This window comes from Gobius niger (genome assembly GCF_951799975.1).
Source record: "Gobius niger genome assembly, chromosome: 1".
NCBI classification, from domain to species: Eukaryota; Metazoa; Chordata; class Actinopteri; order Gobiiformes; family Gobiidae; genus Gobius; species Gobius niger.
Window position 1 is genome coordinate 28,851,859 of NC_136852.1, and position 23,928 is coordinate 28,875,786.

The window sequence follows — 23,928 nt, forward strand, 5'->3', positions numbered from 1 at the left end:
TTTTTATTTCTGCAGGAGTAAAATGATCTACCTGAGTAAATATTTCTGCTGCTCAATTGAACAAAATGCAATGTTACATTTCTCCATGTTTGCACTAAAAACCTCAACACTCAAGGGGTTTATGTTCTCTATGCCACAGTGTTTCTTAATATAAAGAGATCCCAAAGACAGGACGACTAAATCTTATTTCATCTTGTAAATACATTCATGTTTTATACATAACTCTTTCATTCATTGCAGTCTTAAACCTCAAATGCAGAGTCACTGTTTCCCTCAAAAAAAAAACCCGTCCACCTTCTCCGGCTCGTTGTGCAAAAGGAAATGCGTCGTTCAAAAGCTCTTCTTCAAATGCATTTCTGAGCGCTCGCGTCATGTTGTCTAGTCTTTGTCCCGAACACGAGTGGATCGCCCTCGGGCCCCAAACCCTCTGCATCGGGAGCACAACGGCGAAGAATGCCGGGGACGCCGGACATTCCTGCCTTTCTACATGAAATACAAATACGGGCCTTTCAGAGCCAGGAATGCCCCGCCAAATGTTTAGATGATACGGTAACACGGGGGCCTCAGTGGACGCCCGGTCTGTCTGAATATTAATTAACAATAATATTTCATTTATCCAATTAAATGATCCTGTGTGTTGGGGACGCTATGAATATTAAGTGATTTAATTTAATCAAAAACACATGAGAAACTACAATGAGAAGAGCAATACACACTTTAGAGTGGTCAATAAGTAGCAACATTTTTAAGTAAAAATTCTCACAAAGAAAATAAAAAATATTGACTTGATGTTCATGACATTTCATGTAAAATCACGCGGTATTAGAATTATTTCAGGACCTCAGGTCAAAGGTAACATTTTCCTTGGACTTTCTATGCCTGTGGGAATATGCCGTGTCAGCAATTTGCAGCAACATTTGCCCAGATTTTTACTGTTCGGATGATTACAATAATAATTACGATAAATGTGTGAATCGATACATTAAATATAATATAATAATATTGGGAGTGGGACTTTAACGCTTAATTTCGATTAATTAATTACAAAGATTTTAACGCGTTAATTTTTTTAACGCAATTAATCATATTTCCCCCGATTTCCCCCCCAAGTCGGAACTCCCGAGCCGGAACCTTTCTATTTGCATGTTTCTGGTACGCCCGTATATCTGACGCACATCCGCCCACAACAGCGGTGGACGGAGACGCTTCACTCGGTCCGTCGGGGACTCAGTTTAGTTTTAAAACATCCTGATGGGACGATGGACAGCTGCACGGATGTGGGCAGGTTGTGTTAAAAAGAGTTCTCCTTCCACCGGAGTTACTCAAGTCTAAAATACCATCTCAATGTAAAACATGTTGGACAAACACAGAGACGTCCTCAATGCTAATGTTAGCGTTAGCCTCAAATATACGCTCCAGCCACGCCCACTGAGCCACAATAACCCTAACCCTTGTCAGGATAAGACATGGTGTTTTGATTTCTGTTTACTGCAATTGTTAAACACCTAACGACTCTGTTTTATGGCCCTTTTGCTTTATTTATTTCTTACTTTTATATAAATGTGGCATCATTATTACTGTTTAATGAACTCTACAAGTTTGATAACTAACCAGTATGATAAATAGCGATTTAATGTTTTCCTCTATCCTATGTTAACACTTTCCATCTGCAACGCTCCAGGATGTTTCATAGGCTTTCAGGTGGGAGGGTTCGTCAGCAGGAGACACCTACCAGAAACTCTATAAACAATGGATCCGGGAACCAAAGGCGCCATGCTAATCACTCATATAGGTCAAATATGCAATCCAAAGCATTACTCAGACTCCATTTACCAATATTAAAGAGAGAGGAACAATGTTACGGACGTGACTCGGAAGTAACTTGGTGGCTCTTTGAGAAAGTCTGGATGTGTTGACTTTAGAACGAGGAGGCAACAGGTATTCTACGAAAACAGGAAAATCACAGATGCATATACACGCAAAAGATCAGTGCAACGCTACCAACATCAACAGATAAAGGATTGTCGTCATCATTGTTTTTTACTATTACCAGTCCATCATTTCTGGAAAAAAAGCACCCACAAATGAGTGAGTAATGAGTGAATGCTAATTCCATTTGAAAGCCCATAAAATTTGACCAACGTCCAGTATCAGTAATTCTCATCCCGTGCAAATGGGGCTTCAGCTACAAATTGTTTTCAAAAATGAACACCGGACCTACATAATATTCAAGCTCTGAGCTGCAGCCCTCACCTGTGGAGAGAGTCCGTTTCCCAGGGCCTGGTTGATGGCGTTGGCCGGTCCTCCGGGGCTCACGAAGCTGTCGGAGTACCCGGAGAAGGAGTGCCGTCCCGAGGCCAGGCAGTAGGCCGAGCTGCCCTCTGCCTGGGTCGCACTGGAGCTCTGGTGTCCCGACGACGGGGGCAGAGGCTGGGGCCGGTGCACTGTGCTGGGGGGGTCTGACGGGGGAGAGGGGGCAGATGAGAAGATTATGGATTATTTATACAGTTAAATTCCAGTTTATGATAACGGTTATATCGGATCGAAAACCGACTCTCGTTTTCACCTACAATCCAGTGTTTTTCTTTTGGTTCATCTGGGTGGGACAGTAATTCCGAGCTATCATAACCATGACAAAGAATACTTACGACGTATGCAAGTGTAGTTATAGTAAAATAACTAAAGAGTATTTTTTGCCAGATCTCTGAGTGCCTCTAGACCTGAATTATCTCTGTGAGGCGGTTTAAGGTTGTAACTTGGTCTGCACAATCATTAGTTGCAGATCGAGATTTGCCCAAAGCAAGGACAAAAATATACATGTAATTGTAGAGGAGCCTGCTTTTAGTGGGAACGTTCAGTTTGAGAAGCACTGGACGAGACTTTGTACATTTGTGTGAGCACTTTTATACAGTACCGGTCAGAAGTTTGGATTCCCACTGAAGGCATGGAATTAAATTTTAAACCAAAAAAAAGGTGAAATAGATTCTTCTTTTGCCTATATACCGCTTTGCACTTTGGACATTTTCTCTATGAGCTTCACGATGTAGTGACCGGAAATGGCTTTGACTTCACAGACTGTTAAAAACCATATCAGGTGACGGCCTTATGAAGCGCATTGAGAAAAGGCCAAGAATAAAGGGCGGCCATTTTGAAGAATTCAAAGCCGCTACACCGGATATTTTCTAATGGTTGAAAGAAATTTGTTTTGTCCTCCTTTAATATATTGTAAATGCAGACATTACAGGGAATGGGAAAACATATGCATCGAATTTAAAACATTTGTATCGATTTCATGAACTTGCAGACTAGTTTTGTAGCATTTGTGTGAAAGTGACCCCTCCCATTGTGAAATGTGCCTGTATATTCGTCCCTGTGAAGAATCGGGATGCTACAAATATGTTTGGAAAAGTCGGGAATGATTTTGGACCACAGCGAACATTTTAATTTCCTGGATTCCTTTTTCATTGTTTGGCATAAAAAATAAAACATAAACAGGCATAGGGCCTTTAAAATAAAAAAAGCTGGAGTTATTTCACCCTTTTTTGTTTCCTATACAATCCCATATGTGACTTTATAGTTTAATGTCTTCAATGAGGATCGTACAATGTAAATATATATAAATAAATGCATGTTATGGTGGGTGGGTGTACTGCCTATAGCATCAGCAGCGGTACTGTACCTTGCGTAGACGTGTAAGAACTCTCGGAGAGCTGGTAGGGCTGCAGGCTGGACATGGCTGAGGGAGGGAAGCCCCCGGGGATCAGGTGATTAAACGCCATCAGCTGATTGGCTCCTGCCTGCTTCCTCCAGCGCGCTCGCCGGTTACTGAACCACACCTGCGACGGCACGGGGATGGGAGACCACGGTACACGTTGGTAACAGTAAAAAAAAAAAAAACGTCGCCAAAATGATGTTCTCAGATGGATCACACACAAAAAAAATACACTGAAGCGACTTATGGGCTACATCTGGTCAGAGAATTCTTTTTACGTATTGCAATATTCAAAGGGCACGGAGAGGCTGGATCGCACCACGGGGACAGGGATGAGCCGTGTGTGTGTGTGTGAGAGTGTGTGGGATTCGGCATCTCGCAGCAGGTTAGAGCAGTTAAATAAAGGGAGAGTCTGTTAAAAAGTCTATAAACGTGTGGGAGGGGAGGGTTACAGTGTGTTTGCTCAGATGTGAGGCTGAGGTCACACGGCATTCCCCGCACGTGCACTTATGAAGGCCTTCTGTAAAAATGATGGTGGAATTCGTACCATCTGAGAGAATGGGAAGGCTCGCACGTTACTGTTTCTTTACCTTTCTGTGTGAGAATTTCGATTCTTGTCTGAACTAAGAACATTTTGATTGAAGCCATACGTCTCCATAAGTTTTCTCACTGATACGACGGGCATAAGAATAAAGTAACTCTTTCAAATGGTTCGTGTGTCTGCGCAGAGCGATCCAGTTTCTCCAACCGCAAAAAAACATGTGTAATAGGGTCCACTCTAGCATCAGGGCTCAGGATAATAATGGGAGTAGCTAGTAGTCCGAGTGGCTAATAATGACAGTCGCTAATAGTCCGATTAGCTAATAATGACAGTAGCTAATAGTCCGAGTGGCTAATAATGACAGTAGCTAATAGTCCGAGTGGCTAATAATGACAGTCGCTAATAGTCCGATTAGCTAATAATGACAGTAGCTAATAGTCCGAGTAGCTAATAATGGGAGTAGCTAATAGTCCAAGTAGCTAATAATGGGAGTAGCTAATAGTCCAAGTAGCTAATAATGGGAGTAGCTAGTAATGAGAGTAGGTAGTAATTGGAATGGCTGTTAGTGGAAGTAGCTAATAGCCCGAGTAGCTAATAGTCCAAGTAGCTAATAATGAGAGTAGCTAATAGTCCGAGTAGCTAATAGTCCGAGTAGCTAATAATGAGAGTAGCTAATAGTCCGAGTAGCTAATAATGGGAGTAGCTAGTAATGAGAGTAGGTAGTAATTGGAATGGCTGTTAGTGGAAGTAGCTAATAGCCCGAGTAGCTAATAGTCCGAGTAGCTAATAATGAGAGTAGCTAATAGTCCGAGTAGCTAGTAATGAGAGTAGCTAGTAATGGGAGTAGATAGTAATGGGAGTAGCTAATAGTCCGAGTAGCTAGTAATAGGAGTAGCTAGTAATGGGAGTAGCTAATAGTCCGAGTAGCTAATAATGGGAGTAGATAGTAATAGTTAGTGGAAGTAGCTAATAGTAGGTGTAGCTAATAATGTGAGGAGCTAATAGCCCGTGTAGCTAATAATGGGTGTTAGCTAATAGTCCAAGTAGCGAGTAATGAGAGTAGCTTGTAATGGGAGCAGCGTGTAATGGGAGCAGATAGTAATGGGAGTAGCTAGTATACTTACAGTGGGGGAAAAAAGTATTTGGCCGAAATCCAATACAAAGTCTATGGGGATTTGACCAAATACTTTTTTTCCCCACTGTATGTGAGTAGCTAGTGATAGGAGTAGCTAGTATTGAGAGTATTTAGTAGTGGGAGTAACTAGTAATGGGAGCAGGTAGTATTGGAATGTCTGTTCGTGGAAGTAGTGAAGTATTAAGCAGTAGAGTGATTTGGACACGGTTCCTCCATGACCTCCGTGACAGGGTGTGCGTGTCACCTGTACTCTGGCCTCCGTTAGCTTAGCCCTCTGCGCTAGCTCCTCTCGCGTGTAGATGTCCGGGTAGTGCGTGCGTTCGAAGGCCCGCTCCAGCTCCTCCAGCTGCTCCGCCGTGAAGGTGGTCCGGCTGCGGCGCTGCTTCCTCTTCAGGGGCAGGTCCGGCTCCGACTCTATGTCCGAGCCCTCGTCCGACTGCGGGGCTGCAGAGATTAAAACGAAACATCCAAATTAGCTTCTTCATCGAGCCGAAGTCACAAAGCACCAAGAGGATCGGAGTTTGCGTAAGCTCGAGTTTGACGTTAAATTCGATTAACGTTCAGTTGACCGAATCTTAAGTAGATGGTCGACGTCACGCTCCGGGAAGTTAAGTATGAAAGAAGAGAAAGAGTTCCCGGATTACGCTTTGCATGAGCCGGAGTCTGATGTTTAATTAGATTAGGTTCAACTGGTTAAAGACACCAACTGCCGTCACACTGCTGCATTATGGGACTATACACAATGTCATGTTACGTTTGAAAGTCTGGCTTTTGTGTTGAATTACCTTGTACACAGTTGACTAAATCTATTGACGTTATAAAAGTGGCTTAACATCAAAAGGGATCCATAGTTCTATACCGCAAAGTGGAAAGAGTGAAAAGGGTTCTCAAAATATTCGCGATCATTTGGATTGGGAGAATTACATTTTGTCCAGCGTATTCAAAGGTTCACATTAGGCTTCCGGAATGGCACTCTTCACAAATGAAAACCCGCCCCAGCTCTCAACCCCTTCGATAAACAAAAAAACTGGATTCTGCGGCTCCGCGGGTGTAGCTACTGTCGGACAGGGGCGGACTGGCCATATGTCCATTCTGGAAGAGCACAGAAAGGGCCACCGGCTCTAGGGCCACCGGTCTGGCCTCTCACTTCACCTTACCCCGGGCGTTTTATCCCAATCTAAAAGCTTAAAAGAAAAGCATCCAAAACCAAAAATGTGCTGGAAAAGCAACAGAAAAGTGACAAAAACACAACAAAATGTGAAGGAAACGTGACGACAAAGCAGTGAAAAAAGCGAGGAAAAAACAACAACAAAAAGATGACCGAAAAAAAAGAAAACAAGAGACGAAAACACAACGAAAAAGTGACAAAAACATGCCATAAAGCCACAAAAAATTAATGAAAAAGCAGCAAAAAGCAACAAAAACATGACAAAAATGCAGCGACAACGTGACGAAAAGTTACCGTGACTTTTCTAGATTTTAGCTTTCAAATGAGGCGTTACAGTGTTGCCTTCCAGTCAAGAAGCCTTTAGGTTTGGGTAAAGCCGAACTGGGGAAAATGCTCTCGGTTAAGGCGGGTGGTAAGAGGTCAACATGTGTCTTTGTGGAAGTGTCGCATTTACGCTAATTTGGACCAGGCTGGCCAGAGTGCAGGGCTGTTTTTCAGTCCCGGTCCGCCCCTGCTGCCGGACATCAGGAGGGGCCCCGGTGAGGCTCTAGCACAGGCATGTCCAAAGTGTGGATCTCAGATAAATTGTCTGTGGCCCTAAGGTGTCTTGTTTTATTGGCACATAAGAGATGGTAGCCTATGGTAGACAAAATATCACAAGTTATATTTAGTTTGGGGACCACCAATGCATTTTCTCGTAGGAGAGATGTGGTTTACGATTCCATAGCCGTTTATTGGGCGCTATGAATGTCTATATGTGTATCTGCACGTCGCCACAGCCAATCGTATCATCGTATCAGATGACGTATGACGAACCCGCTGTAAACTTTCAAGCTAAACTATTTAGAACACGGCCTAAAGCTTGATCAAAATATGGCGTCGCCGTATGGAAGTCAAATGCATAATTCTCAAAAGTCAACTAAAAATACATAATACATTATCAAAAAGTAAATTGCGTAACACATGGTAGAATGCATAATTCTCAATAGCATTGTAAAATGAATAAAGAGACCAAAATCCCATTGCAAATATGTAATGCAATCAAAACTTTTACATTTAAAACATAAATAAAATATGTATTGGCAAAATGCATATACATAATGCAAAATACATCTTTGTAATGTAAAATACGTTTTTAAAATGTAAAATGCATGTTGACAATACATATTGCAAAGACACATTGCACGGTGAAATTAAATATTGCATGGCCAAATGTCCAATACAAATCTAAAACGCATACCGAAATAACATAATGTAAAGCCATTTGACAATTGCGTTACAAATCGAATAAAGCTACCAATACGCTTCCATATCGCCGCTGTCATGTTGGATCTGTAAATAAACTAAAAAAAATAAATGTTTTATCTATAAACAAACTACAAGCTTCCGTATGTGGGATAGTGTGTCATCGTCTTGCCGTCCCTCCTCGTTCTGTGATTGGTCCCAAATCCATGCGAAGCGTCCGGCCACGGTCCCCAGACTGTTGTGCAGTTGGCATGGGTATTCCCCGGCTAAAGAGATGGTACTTTTTACTGCAATCTTTACTGCAAACTGCAATTCTAAACAAAGGAGTGGAGCACAGTTTAAACCTCTCTGAATGAATGTACACATGTCAATATGCGGCCCTGAGTGAAAAGGTTTTGGACACCCCTGCTCTAGTGCATGCTTTCGCCCCTTGTCGCGCTGCGATGGAGGGGTACGGATGGAAGCTGCAAGGCAAGAGTTAAGGACAGCTCTTCCTGGTTACGTAAGGCCGCGGCAGGGGAGATAAACCTGGCCATGGATCACAGAATTTTGAATGGTTGCCACGAGAATGTCAACACTCATCCACAAACCTATACTCAAACAGACATGAGTGGATGTTTTCGACGAGGAAACAACACCCGAAAGCTCTAGACAGATATTCGAATCAACAAAAAGGTGTCACTAGTGTTTATACTCTTAGCTTGACCATTCCAGATATTGGTGATCGTTCCACTTCTCAACTTAACACAAGCCCAGGGTCCGCTCCCCTTTAAGGCCCTGCTTCTTAACACGCCGGTGCTTCGCCCGGGTTTATTGGCGCTCCGCTGGGTTCACCAAGGCCACGGCGCTCGCTCCTTTTATTTTGGGTGTCACACTTAATTAATTCCCCCTCGGCCCATGCAAAGGAGTGGGGGGGGGGGGGGGTGAGTTTTGTGTGCAACAGTGTATTAGTTCCCCCTCGGAAACAACAATCAAATACAAGGGAGAGCAAATAGCTGCGGGCCCCTCATGTGAAACTGATCCGCCGGATTCGATTGGCCGGCAGCGGTGGGAGTCGACCGAACACGCATTAGCGGCTAAATTGGTAAAGAAACACTGGAGCCATGAGAGCGGGAGAGGGCCAGAGGAACAATATTTTCTAAAGGGGTGGGGGTAGGGGGGGTGGGGGGGTGAACGGGGACGCTTTCAGGAATTTCGGTAAAACCCGTACAGTCGAATTAGCGACGTGGAGGTCGTTTTGTTGAGATTTCAATTCATTTGCATAATTTTCACTTAATGTGGCCAAATCCCAGGGCGCTATTTCTGTAATTATTCATTTTGTCAAAGATAAAGCTCCTCAAGCTGTCATCTGTACTGGGTTGTCGAGGATGACGGTTTCCCTCTCGCCTCAAGAGGCTTCATCGGCAACTAAGGATATTTCAGCAGCAGGCTGTATTTATGCATTGATTCTCTACTACAATCTACTTTACTACACATTACACATTTGTATTATTAATATATACAGCATTTATTTTGTGATCGATATTTTTATCATTGAAAAATACCTTTTTACAAAATGAACAAGCATCTTGTTCAAAATAGGTTAGGTCCTCATCCAAAGCCAGTCTTTGATTACCCACTGCAAAAATCACATTTTCTGTCTATCTTGTCACTTGTTTTTGGTATTTGCAGGCAACAGTAGAATGCAAAATGTTATGCAGTGTGCCTTTAATGGAACATACTCCATTTAATTGTTTAGTAAAAATATGTAATTACTCCTCCTGGTTACCTTTAAACTGTGCTTTTTAAAGTGGGTCCTTGTAACTATGAATGTGTGGCCACTGCAGCAGGCTGTATTTGTGCGTTGACTCTACTACAATCTACTTTACTACACATTACACATGTGTATTATTGATATTTGTTTTTTAAGTTATAACCTGATTTAGTGAGCTTTTACCGCAAAAATACAAGGCCGGATTTTACTTTTTACAGATTTATTGTGAAGGAACAGCTTTAAAAAGTTTAAACTGTGAGTGAGGGATAGTTTCCTGAAGTGGAAAAGTGTTTTTATGATGTGAGTAAAGTAATACTTTCATATGTTATTATTGTATTGTATGTTCAATTCTAGTCTTGTTTTAAGTCTTGTTTTGACACAATTTTCTGGATAACTAGTTACAGTTTGTGTTTAATTAGAACATATTGTGTTGAAATGGTTTAGTGAAATACACAATATATCGTTATTGCGATATTGCACAGTGGTATCGCATATCGCAAGTTACTTCAATATCGTGCAGCCAAAGTGGAAATTAATTTATTTTTGCTATTACCTGGCACATGACATCTCTTTTTTAGACTTATGTCTTTTGTGCATTGTCCCTGATCAAATAAAATACAATTCCAATTCAAAAGTAAAATACAAAAAAATCTTAAATGGAATGTCCACAAAATAAAGCTAGAATTTTAAATGTAGCTCTAATGATAACTCTAACTCGTTTAATAGAGTTTTTCTTCATTTTTTAAAAATATCATTTATCGTCAGTCATCTCCAGCAAAAGTTTGGAATATCTTACTGGTGTAAACACAGGTTGCTCTTGTTTTTTCCCAGAGGGGGGCAGCAGTGGGGAATGCTTTTCACTCCCCACAGACTTTCATGGGCGCTCGCGTTCCTTCGAATTTCACAGGGATTTGGCTCCTGGGAAAAGCTCGAAAATCCTTAATCACTTTGGAATTACCCATCGGTTCGGAGCGCTACTGGGATTGTGGGCCGCGACTGAGTGGCACCTCGGACGGTTTTCAGGAGTCCAGTCTTAATAAGCCCCTCAACTCTGCTCCCAGCGGAGAGGACGGAGGTGCCGCCTTTGTCCCGTTGCTATCTGCGGCACAAAGACTCCAGATGGAGCTGTCATGGAATTTTGTTCATTTTTTACCTTAAATTGACTTGTAGCACCACAACGCCACAGTTTAGGCTAGCTTCTTTTTTAGTCACAATTTAGTCATGATTTTCTTAACTGAACCTTGGTTTGGTCCAAATCATTTGTCTTGTTTTCACACAATTAGACGATCAACAAATTGCTTACAAATTTAAAGCCGCATCGTGTAACATTTCACACAATAAATGGAGTAAAAAAAGGTCCTCATCCGAACCCAGTCTTTGATTACTCACTGCAAAAATCGCATTTTCCTGCGTCTTGCAAGATAAATAACTTTTGTCACTCTATCACTAAAATATTCAATCAAAATATTCAAAGCATTTACTCAATTACCTCTACTCAGTGGGTTCCTGGTATAGATAATCACGGACTATATGTTCAGAACTATGTGAGTACTTCACAAGAGGACCGCATTCATCGGGCTGTAGGCATGTTTGTAGAGCTGATATGGAAAAATATGGAAAATGTTAAACAAGGGGATATTGTGTTGGAGAATAGTGGCAAAGTTCTTGGATTTGATTTGCATCCCATACGATAAGTGTGACGTGACGACTTCCGCTTCCGGGTCCTAGCAGACAGGCAAATATGCGAGAAAAAACATAAAAAAAACTCTTAAAGCAGTACTAAGTAACGTGTTTACCTTAGTAAATCCTTTTCATAGTCCCTGTGGGGGTAATACAAGTGTTTATGCGATGATTGGAGGGTCTTTCATCCCCCCCTGGTGTCTTTGGCCAGAAAACCATGTTTGCAACTTGACTGCCACCGGTCCGGAGAAAGCAATACACACTAATGGAATCACGAAGAAGAAGCTAACCTGCTAACGGGCAAAGCTAACTGCGGGCTAACGTCACTTTAAACAGTATTTACAGCCAAGTTTGAGTGAAAAAAAAAAATTTCCATTGTATAATTGGATGCACAGTGACCCTGTCTCCCTTCGCCTTTCCTGTCGGCGTAGTATTTACTCTCCAAGACAATTAATAAGTTAAAAAATCGTAACTTGCTACGACACCTGCAGTTGCGCTTATGGCCTCTAGGGGGAAGAGTTACTTAGTACTGCTTTAAAAACAACCATCAATATTTCTGAAACTCAGCAAAGAGTTACTGACCCGACTTATTTCTCAGACTCATTAGCCAAAAACCTACTGCTAAAAAAGTATTATTTAGGCTAAAGCCGGTACTTCCGGGGGTTAGCGTAGCTGTTCCGCCGTTAGCATTTATCTTGGCTCGGATGTAGCGACTTTGGTAAATATTACTCTTATAGCAGTAGGTACAGCATTTTTGGCTAATGGGCCTGATAAATAAGTATGTTCAGTAACTCTCTGTTGAGTTTCACAAATATTGATTGTGGTATTGAAGAGTTTTTTTTTAAGTTTCTCGCACATCTGCGGACCCGGAAGTAGAGCTGTGACGTCACCACTTCACAAACGTATTGGCTTTGCTTTAGGTCACATGTGTCAAACCCCGCGAGATGATTGAATCCGGTCCTTGACTTGTAAAAGCATTTCTGAGTATGTCAAAAAGAAAAAGTAAGTATCAAGCCCATTCCTGTGTGGAGTTCTGAATTATGAAAGAAACAACCAGATGCTCATTCCAGCCACTAGGGGGCAGCCAAAATATAAAAAAAAATAAAGGGAAACAATTCCTCACATGTCCAACAGAGGGCACTGACATAATAAGAAATCATAATATAAACCAGTGGGGTAGCAGGGGGTACTTGGAACTATTTCAGATTTAAAAAAAGGGGAAAATGTAACATAATTTTTTATAGGAAAAGCTATATTTTCCAGTAAAATGTGTTGCTTTGGGAGAATTTTAGGTTTATTTTGACTCTAACATTGTCCTTTTTCTTACAAATACCACTTTTAAGTAATTACTTTTTAAATAAACTGTAACACCCTTGAGGTAGGGGGTACACGGTTGACCACTGAAAGGCCAAAGGGGTACGAAAGACAAAAAAAAAATTGGGAACCACTGATATAAACAACACATTATAGCCACGTGGTAATGGTCAGTCTGTGTGGAGTGATTATTATTTATGAGGCTACAGTCCTTTATTGAACTCTGGTATTTTCCTGTTTACATTATATGCGGCCTTGGGGGAGCAGACACCACACTGGCAGATACACGCAGTTTGTCACACTTTTTAAGTTTTAGCAATAGTCTAGCTTTGGGTTTCAATCCTGAGTCTTTTACCCCCCAGATTCACGAAGGGAAAACTGTTCAGGAAACAAACACAACAAAAGCAAAGGGAAACGGTGAAGCGTATTCCCGACAGGCCCCAAAAGTCCGCGCCAGGTCTCTCTCAGTGAGCGCATTCTCTGAAACTGGGCGCACGTTTTCTGCTGACTAAATCTTTCTGCCACCGCCACCTCACCCCCCCCCCACCCCCCGACATCGACGTGAAGCCAGCGAGAGCGACCACAGACTGTATCCAAGGCAAACAATAACGCAGATGCCCTTTCGCTGTCCCCACGGGCCTATTTTACAACCCCCCCCATCCCAATACTGTCCCATGAACAGTATATAACAGGGATGGTGTGGTAGAAAATGACCCCCCCCCTCCACCCCACCGTCCCTCTCCAAACTCCCCGGGAGCACCCCCCATGGGGCAGGTGACAGGCCCCCGCGGAGAGGGGTCGGTCCGGCCATGACGGATTCCACAGATGGAGCGTGGAAATCGGCGACGCAAAGACCCCAGCGCTGTCCTCCGGCGGCAACAAAGAGCCAGGGAAATGCGGGGCAGAAAGGGGAGAGGCGAGGGGAAGGGGGGAGGAAAAGTACTGCGAAAAAAAAAAAAAGTATGTGCACGAAGGACTAGGGCTGCTACTTCGACAAGTACTACGAGAACTGCTCGGTTAGCAACAAACCAGCGAAAGGACGGGGAAAAGAGTTACGAGGGTATGGAAACAGGCTGACTACAACATATACTTATACTGAGAGCTGTGGAGAAATACTTTTACACACGATACAACTGACGACAACACATCAGAGATCCTGCATCAAGATCGGAAAAAAAGAGTTACTACTGCGTTACTCTCAAGGGCTGCATTGTGGTCACCCAAAGCAAAGGACCTCTTGGCGATGTGGTCAAAAGCAGATCAGGGAAGAGCTGTTTCTTAACTGTTTGGCTTCGTTTCACTTTTTTCCAACGCAAAACCTCAAATGTTGTGCCGCCAGATCAAGCAACGCTCATCCTTGAAAGTTTTACACTGGGAAAAATAAATAACGCGAGCACGGAAATTGAAATCTAAGTTGCTTTGGCTAGATACGATGTAGCCGGACATTTTCCCTAGATCGTTTCAACGCCTTTTGTCTTGATTTCAGAATCTTTGCTAATGGGATAAGGAAATTGCTCCTGTCCCATTAGGCAGTTTTACTTTCCTACTTCAAGCGAGACTACCTTGAAGTGTCAAATGTCGTCAAACAAGCAAAGTAATCTTGATCAAGCCACGGAAAAGTCTAAATGAGTGAAAACCGATCACAACAACATCGATATTCTCTATTCAAGTCATTGAAACCCATGCTTGATATTTGCTTTTTTGTAGTGTCCTTTTGATCAAAACCAGTATGAACAGGCAGGGGCGTCGAAATCCTCCTTCACATCATCATAACTCTTTAATGCAAGGATAGAGAAACGTTTCAGACGCTGGTTACCAGGATATAGTCCAAGTATGCATTTATTCTGGGTGTTTTACATTGATGAAGGGAGCAGGAACTTCCACGATTCTCCTCTGCGTTCACATTGTTTTGTCTTTTAAGTGAAGTTTCAAGTGAAAACAAAAAAGCGCGAAAACAAAGGAACAATATACTCCTGGAGAACTTAGTTGAAAGAGGGGGAGAAGTATAAAATGGACAGCTACAGCGTTGGTGGGAGTGGGACATCACCAGCTGTTTGGCCTGTACGCATCATCTGGACTCATATTGGTGGTCAGGTGGGAACTATTGTTTGGTCATTTGTTTCCGCTCGTGCGCTTCATTGAGATGCACGCCCCCACAAGAACGGTGAAGCATGGCGAGTCGCGGCGAAGGAAAGCCGATCCAAGTCAATCGAAGTTTGCAAAGTGCAAGAGTTTAAAGTCGTCATTCCCGCCTCAGTACAAAGTCAAAGAGTTCAGCATGAGGATTCTCCAAACAGTTAAAAACAGTGTAAACAACTTGTGATGATAAAAAAAAAACCCAGGCACATGGCTGTCACATGTCCACTGCTCGTCTTCCACGGACTCCTCTGACAGAGCCCGTTCACCCCGAGGCTCCATTAACAAAGCGCTCCCTGATAACATCACTCTGAAAGCTTAGCTCTTAGTAACTGGGACTTTTATCGTCTGTTCAACAAACACAGACTAGAATACTCTGAGACTTGTTAGAAGCAAGAAAGTTTATCAGTGTAGTGATATATGTGCGATACCTCGAAGAAAAGGCCCAAGAGACAGTGCACAGACTCAAAAGGAAAGTGCAATGTGAAGTGGCTCAATATCCATATATCCCAGTATATCACAACATTATTCAATTTCTTTCTGTGATTTACACATTTTTTGCTTACACAGCCAAAAGCAAAAAAAACTATTCAAATTGTTTGTTAAAACATAGCTATAATATCAAATCATTAAGGCAATATATCAAATATTACTTAAACTTTTATTAAATCTATTGTCAGTTTAGCTTTGGTATTTAAAGTCTTAAAGGGGGGGTATTATGCAAAATTGACTTTTTCAAGCTTTACATCATGTTATTATGTCATTCCCTCATTAAAAACATGCCTGAAGTGTTGCCTTGGCACATTCACGTATTTTTTGAGTCATCTGTAAAAACTCTGATGGCAGCCATTTTAGGGACAGGTTTGCCTGAGTCCTCCTAGGAACGCCCCCACCTCCTGGAGACGCCTCCGAGCTTTCGTCACCAGCCGAGTAACCAACCACTGCTCCTCAGCAGAACCCCCTCCCCACTGACGCCACAGACAGCGTGTGGAGGGGGCGTGTCGGAAAGGGTCAGAGGTTCTTAAAGAGACAGAGGCCTATTTCAAGACATTCACTACAGCCATTTTGAGAGAGCAATTTTATACAAGGCAGTTATTCTAATTTACTGCATTTACAGACCAACAGAAGGTTTTGTCATCATTGTAGTGTGATATAGACTGGTGCCATGTGATTGAAAAAAGCATAATACCCCCTCTTTAAAACTTATGATATACACATAAAAGGCTTTCTAGGAGAATGGACTAGAGCAGAGCAGTTTGAGTGTAAGGTAAAAGGTAAAGGTGCTTATTATCATTATACAACACTGCGCGACGTCCTCTGCATGTGACCCATCCCCACTGGACGCCACTGGGGAGGATTCACCTATTGCACATGTTTTTTGTGGTAGGGGAAACCGGAGTACCCGGAGGGAACCTACACAAACTCCACACACAGAAAGGCCCCGTCCAGGTGAGAAAGGCTAAGGAGAAACACTGTGTGCAAAGGGAAGACATCAGGTGGACCAGAGCGTGTAGGATTTGTAGTATTTCACGCATGACAGAAACGTGTTTTTCATCTGGACGCAGGGTTGTAACCGCTAAAAGTGATGTAGCAGAACAAAAGAAAAAACGCCCTTTCAAACCAGCGCTTATAAACATTCTCCTGGGTATTCTATAATTTATTTTACAAGTTACATCAAATTGACCTGGAGAGCCCTCTGCAGGCAGCCGGATAAACGACCCATGATGAATAGCTTTCACTCTTCGCCCACAGTACGCTGCCAAATCGACGGCGTTGTGATGAACACGCTTGAAGTGCTCCGAACACTTTCAAAACATGGAGGACCGTTTTGTGTTCCCTCTTTATAGAAAGGTACAGATTGAACTGGATTACTCAAAACTGTAATAAATTCAAACCCGGGCATGTGTGTAAGGAGACAACGTAATGACATGGTTAAAAGCTCCAAAAAGCAGCCATTTTGGATCATCTCCAGCCTCTTAAAGCTGCGGTTTCGTACAGCGCCCCACCACTTCACTTAAACCTCTATCCGCCAGATCTGATCACACCGATTTGGCGCCGGTCAGATAGCCGCTCACCCAATCAAATTATCCACTTCGACTTCTGCCTATCTGGCCCCCATAAGCACACTTTAGGCCTGCCGTATCTTAAAGCGCACTACTTAAGCCCGCGCTCAGCTACCGCGCGACTTGAAGGGCACCGCGGGTAACGGATTCCCCCCCCCCCCCCAAAAAAAAAAAAAACGTCTCTTGTCGCTTCATCGAAAATGCGAGCCTTAAAAGGTTAAAATGATTCCTAGCGGGGGGAAGAGAATTGGAAAAAGCGCGGTGCCCGGGAGCTGCGTTTAATAAGCCGCGGAATATAAGGCGAGGGGAGGGGGGCGGGAGCGAAGGAGAGGAGAAAAGAAAACTGTTTAATTTAACCAAACTCCAGGCGCTGAGAGGGAGAGAGAAGCCAAAACAACCCCGTTCCCGAGCCAAGGCAGACCCAAAATGGCTCCTGCCGTGCGACGGGAGAGAGGAGAGAGAGGGGGATATACTTAAGGCTGCTGGAAACAAAACGCTGGATTCTGAGAAGGGCTCAGTGAGCGAGACAGGAGAGCTAAGGCTGCAACGTTCCACAGACTTTAAGATGCATGTACGATGAGGGAAAAATGAGGAAAAAATAATTAAAAGTAGCATTCTTCCATTCCACATCCTCCTAACTCTGCCCCTTGTACTTAAGCTGGATCGCAAGAGCAACAGATGGTCGAGTCCCTTTGACTCTTTCAGTGTTACAGCAAAACAACCACTCTTCAAGTTAGGACTGAATATTTAAGGCAATGCTATAGCTAATAAACTCTTATTTTTCGTTCCATATCTGGGCGGATTTGATCCTTTTTTTTTTTTTTTAAATAAGTCGAGACACTACAGGTGAATAGTTTTTTCTTTTTTCTTTAAAGATATCTAGTGGAAACTTCTGCTGTAGATCACAGGCATTAATATGAAGAAAAAATGTATTGCAAGTTTTCTGTCATTTTATGTGTTCATACAAAAATGACCTCATTTTTGTATTCGCCTAAAAATGCCTGAAATATTGCATTTTGAATAATAGATTGAGCCAGACTCAAATGTATGGTTTTATTTTGTTGATATATTAGTTACAAAGACTCTTTTTCAGAGTGGATATTGGATATCTTTTTTTTGTGAAAAAAATCTGCACAAATGTAAATTTTGCGTTGCTTGTTAACATTCTCTAAAAATCCGGCTAGGAATTAGATTTTAAAAAATCCCTCTGAAAAATAAAAAAAATCTTCCAAATATTGTTCTGTCCAAGGCTGTAAAATTTGAAGTCTGAAGAATGAGCTCAGACCTGTTCACCACAATAGGTCTGGGTTAAGACCTATTGTGGTGAGCAGGTCTAAGTAACACCTTTTTGAGTGACAATCCTGCACTGTCACTCAAAAAGGTGTTAATTCAGGTCCAAAGTGCCGTCATGCCAATGCTTAATACAGAAGGTGCAGTTACACCTAAGACCTGAGGTGGCAGTAGTGAGTATAAAATGACCAACTTGCATCCAGTCTCTTTAAGGCAACATACTTCTTGGACTCTTCAGTTATGTTCATTGTACTTGTTACAGGTATAAACTTCAAGGTTCATTTAGTCAGACGCTAAGATTAGAGATGTTGAATTATTAAACCTTTACACGTGGCGGAAAATGTAAAGATACAAAAATTCAACATCTCTAATCTTAGCGTCTGACTAAATGAACCTTACATAGGCTGACCCGACATCCCGGGACAGTCCCAGTCCCAGTTTTGAGCTCTCTGTCCCATGTTCACGTGGATTTCTCCATAAACATTGTTTTGTCCCAGTTTTCTACAAATTCTGTCCGAGGTGTCCCGGTTTTCCACCACCCCCATGCCCCATGTCGTGATTTTAGCCATGTGTACATGTTACCGCGGCTACGACACAGATTAAAGAGCACAAAGTCTTTCACTTTTCTGTTGATTGTTCCATTGAATCGACATTAGACTTTTATACAAACAATTTATCACTAGAAAAAGAGAAAGAATACAGTTTGGCTCTCTCCATCAATCCTTAATGGATCACAGTTTTTAACTTGAAAAATCTGCGCACCCTAACCTTACACATCCATGTATCTTTGAAACTTTTCCAGCAGAAAACAAAAATGTAAGGTACAAATCGAATTCAAATTGATTTAAACTGCCTAAAATGTGAACCAATGTAACAAATCATGATGATTTAGTTGAACTTGCCATACAAATCTAACAAGAGAGTTAGTATCCTATACAAATCTATGGAGAAACTGAAATATTGAATGAATACTTTGTCCATTACTTTTACTATTTTAACTGAAGCACTTATTATTTACCCAGATCTGATGAAAAGAGAAAAAACGTGTGTGTGTGTGTGCGTGTGTGTGTCCAATATCGGCAGCAGGGGGGGGGAGAATAGAGTGACCATATGTGGACCATTTCACACCCCTCTCGGCTTTCGGACGTCCCACTGAATCTCCGGGGTTAACAGCGGAGGGTAAACGGCGACACGCTGCTGCCCCCTCCTCCTCCTCCGCCAAAAGGCTCTCCAAAGGGGAAAAAACGGGCAGACAAAAGGCCGACAGGACAGCGTTTTCATGGGCGGGGCGGACCGCGCTGCTGCCCATTCACGGGACGGGGGCCTAAGTGACTGCGCCACTGCATTAAACAGTACATAGAAGTCAGGGACAGGCAGATGCTGGGGCTGAGATAATGGCCTCGCTGACACATTATGGGCCCATCTGTGGAACTTTCCGGATAAAAGATGGCAGTGTGTAAATTTAAATGGCTTTTTTTGAGGGGGGGGTGGGGAAGGGGCACTTGACTTGCTAAGGAGGAGAGCGACCTTCACAGATGCCAGGGAGAGAAGAGTTGGCAACGTGGCTGGAGTTGATAGAAAGAAAGACAAAATATAGGACTTGATAGATCCGTGGTTAATGTCAGGCTCCATGGTAGGAATTAACTGCTTGTAAAATAATCTTAAATGTAACTTTACACAACCCCTTAACTCCCACCTGTACCGAGCACATTTTCTCCAGTTTGGCTTTATCCCAGTCCAAAAGCTTCTGGAAAAAAGCTGTGAAAATAGCAACAAAACTGAGACGAAAACAAGGATGGAAATGTGACAAAAAAGTGAGAAAACATTGACAAAAAAGGGACGAAAAATTGATGAAAAAGTGGCAAAAATGCCACAAAAATGTCACAAGAAATTGACAAAAAATTGCTGAAAAAATGTCAAAAATGTGACAAAAAAATTCAAAAATGTGACCAAAAAATTACAAAAATGTGACAAAAAGTGACAAAAAAATGACAAGAAATTGCTGAAAAAATGTCAAAAATGTGACAAAAAATGTCAAAAATGTGACAAAAAAATGACAAAAATGTGATAAAAAATTGACCCAAAAAATACAAAAATGTGACCAAAAAATGACCAAAATGTAGCAAAACTTTATCATATTTTTTATCACATGACAAAAATGTGATAAAAATGTGACAAAAAATGACAAAACAAATGACAAAAAATTGATAAAAATTTGACAAAAAATTACCAAAAAATAACCAAAAAAACGACAAAAAATGTGACAAAAATGTGACAAAAATGACCAAAAAGTTATAAAAATGAGTTGAATACCCCACAAAAAAATGATGGAACAAAAATCTGATGACGTGAGGGAAAAGATCCTCTCGGTTCAGACGGGAGTTAAGAGGTTAAAGGAACAGGCCACCGTCTTTCCATACTGAGATATGTTCATACCTGAGCCTAGACGAGTTGATGTGTACCTGTCTGTTCTTTACGCGTGCGCTCAGTCACGCAAAAAGACCAAAGATGTTGTTAGCATTTAGCCTCTCCTCCTCTCCTCTATGGGGCCAAACGGGGTGAAGTTAGAAGCGACCGAGCTCTTCCACGTTTTCCCGTAATAACACCTTAGGAGCACTTCGACATCCGCGCAGTCGAAGTGCTCCTGGTGTTACTACGCCTCACAAAATAGTCCCCTTTTTATCTGCCTAGAAAATCAACAAGTTTAATTTTGTGTGACTATACTTGGATCGTGTAGCTGCTCATGTAACTGTATTTAAATAGGAAAAACATGGAAGAGTTTGGTCGCTTCTAGCTTCACTCCTGTTTGGCCCCATAGGAGAGAGAGAGGAGTAGAGGAGGAGAGGCTAAAGGCTAGCAACATACGACTCCTACGATTAAAAATGTGGACCGGGTTCCTAATGACTCCTGATATCCTTAGGTTTTTTAGATGGCTCACATTTGTCTCCGCTCTAGGCCGGATAGAAGGTTTATGCACAACTGCAGCCGCTGGAGGGTCCTACACCTTCAAATATCTGTTTGCATGCTTTGTAGCAGCTGTTCTCTTAATCTGATGTGTTTGTCTGGCAGAAACCGTCCTCACTGTGCCTTTATCTGCACAAACCCGCGTGTGCTCTGAATCAGTCACACATCTCTTGACAGCACAATGATTACACTTAATCTTTCGTGAATTATTGATTTTCATACCTAGACCAAGGCGTTCAACTATTTCACGCTTTTCATCGGCAGAGAGATCTTTTTTCTTTCCTATATTGCTTCAAAATGGTGGTCTGCTTAATAATGTGGAACTTAACTGGGCTTAACCTGAAAACTAATCATCACAGGCGTCTGAGATTGATGTCAGTGATTTAAAGAGACACAATACCATCCATGAGTATCATTGAAAAACTTTTCTTTCTTTTTTTTAATGACACTGAAATATCATGTGCATAATCATTTGGAACGCAGTGTAGTGTGGCTAGCCAGTGATCCAATTCCTCATTCCGAACTTTCCCCACACATTTTTTGCATTCCATTTCTTCACCGGGATGGGTTCAAAACCATTTGACAACTTTTTGACAACTACTAGTTCACTATTCATCAGCGGTGGTCAAAGTACTTGAATTCATTGCTTGGGCAAAAGCACAGATACAACTGGAACAAAAAGTTGCTCTGTCAAATAATTACTCATGTACTGAACTGTGAACAACTTAGCAGCTTCAAAAATGTAAAAACTGCGTCCGAATTTGCTCCCTGTATGGCAACACAACGGGGACAAACCTTCTTTTTTGGTGTGAGTCAGTGGCATTTGACAATACACCTGCACAGCGCCACCTTTTGTTCTGGAGTGTGCATTGTTAAATCATTATTTTTCCTCAATGGGGGAAAAAATCTTGGGAATCCCGCCTACGGTTGTTCTCCATTGGATGAATTCAGGATGTGGGGAAGCCCTTGTTGTCAGACAGGACAGAGGGGGGGGGGGGGGGCGACCACAAGAATAATGGCAGGAGCTTCAGCCGAGGCACTGGGGGGTTGTACAGGAAATAGTTACCTGTCAGTTATGTCTAAATGTGTCTTTAACCCTGTTTCCTGTGCCAGCGCTGGGGGACTCGCAGTCACTCTGACCCCCCCAGAGTCCTGCGCTGACTGGAAGACCCGACACGACCACTGGGGAGTACCAGGAGAACTCATCCATCATCACACGTTCTCCCTGTCAGGGCGGGCCGGTCCCGGACCAGGCTCAGGGTGTAAGGCTGTCCGGAGGAGATACAGGGGGAGAGGTTCTCAACAGTCTCAGCGACACCACCCAAAGAAAACTTTACTTTCAACAGAAAATAAAGACTATAATATAACTGTGTTCCAGTACTTCAGTCGATTTCAGGTATTTGTACTTTACTTGAGTATTTATTTTCCTTTCTGCTCCTTACAATTTCAAAACAGGCTCCTTACTTTTTTTATATACTACTACTACTACCACTACTACTACGACCACCACTACTGCTATACTACCACTACCACTACGACCACCACTACTACTACTACTGCTACTACTACTACTACCACTACTACTACTACTACTACTACTACTACTACTACCACTAATACTACTACTACTACTACCACTAATACTACTACTACTACTACCACGACTACTACTACAACTACTACGACCACTACTGCTACTACCACTACTACTACAACCACTACTACTACCACTACTACTACTACCGCTACTACAACCACTACTACTAAGACTACTACTACTACCACTACTACTACAACTACTACCACTACTACCGCTACCACTACTACTACCACTACCACTACTACTTCTACCACTACTACTACTATTCCTACCACTACTACTACTACTACCACCACTATACTACCACTACTACTACCACTACAACTACTACCACTACTACTACCACTACTACCGCTACCACTGCTATTACTACTACTACCACTACTACTTCTACCACTACTACTTCTACCACTACTACTACTATTACTACCACTACTACCACTACTACTACTACTACCACCACTATACTACCACTACTACTACTACTACTACTACCACCACTATACTACCACTACTACTACTACTACTACTACCACCACTATACTACCACTACTACTACCATTACTACTACCACTACGACTACCACTACTACCAGTACTACTGCTACCACCAAATAAATCAGTTACTCAGTTACTCCCAGTACTCCAGCAACATTTTCTCCAAGTACGTTTTCTCTTCTACTTTTCTACAAACATTTGGACCACTACTTTTTACTTGTGTAAAATTATTTCAAAGTAACGTTACTTTTACTTGAGTAAGTATTTTAGCTACTCAACAGACCTCTGCACATGGTTTAAATCAGCACTTAAGAACAAACTTAAAATGATTCAAATATAATGAAGAGCCTAAAATGTAATGCCATATTTAATAAAGTTCCACCACCGACTGTTTTCACTTTTTTACTCCAGTACATTACAAGTCGTTTTTTACTTCACCACAACGGCCTCTAAAATCCTGCACTGTCCCTCAAAACAAGTCACGTCCGAAGTGCCGTCCTGCACAAGTTTAATATAGAACCCGCAGTTACGTGTACGACCTAAGGTGGCAGTAGTGAGCATAAAATGACCAACATGCATCCAGCCTCTTTAAGTAAACGAGTTACAGCTGTACTTTTACTTTTACTGGAGTCATTTTTTGTCAGTACTTCCACTTAAGTATTGAAATCCAGTTTTGCCATCTCTGTTTTGAATACACAAAGAAAAACTCCAAAATGGTCCAAAAATGTAAGACCTACTCGAGAGCTTGTTTTCATCTTGCACAGTGTTTTGCAGCCACGACTAAGAACATTTTTGGCACGTGATTCCTGTTTGAACAAGAACAGCCTTGT

The 23,928-nt window shown here is 42.1% G+C and overlaps 1 protein-coding gene across 2 annotated transcripts in view; it reads right to left on the reverse strand.

The window, feature by feature from the left end:
• The window catches only part of pax3b (paired box 3b), a 55,987-nt gene that overhangs the window by 10,051 nt on the left and 22,008 nt on the right, over positions 1-23,928 (reverse strand). For both annotated transcript variants that reach the window (XM_079559808.1, XM_079559809.1), the window contains exons 5-7: positions 5,633-5,832; positions 3,680-3,836; positions 2,254-2,459 (exon numbers count right to left, since the gene is read on the reverse strand). In XM_079559808.1, the coding sequence (XP_079415934.1) occupies positions 2,254-2,459; positions 3,680-3,836; positions 5,633-5,832 (563 nt within the window). The remainder of the gene's footprint in view (positions 1-2,253; positions 2,460-3,679; positions 3,837-5,632; positions 5,833-23,928) is intronic.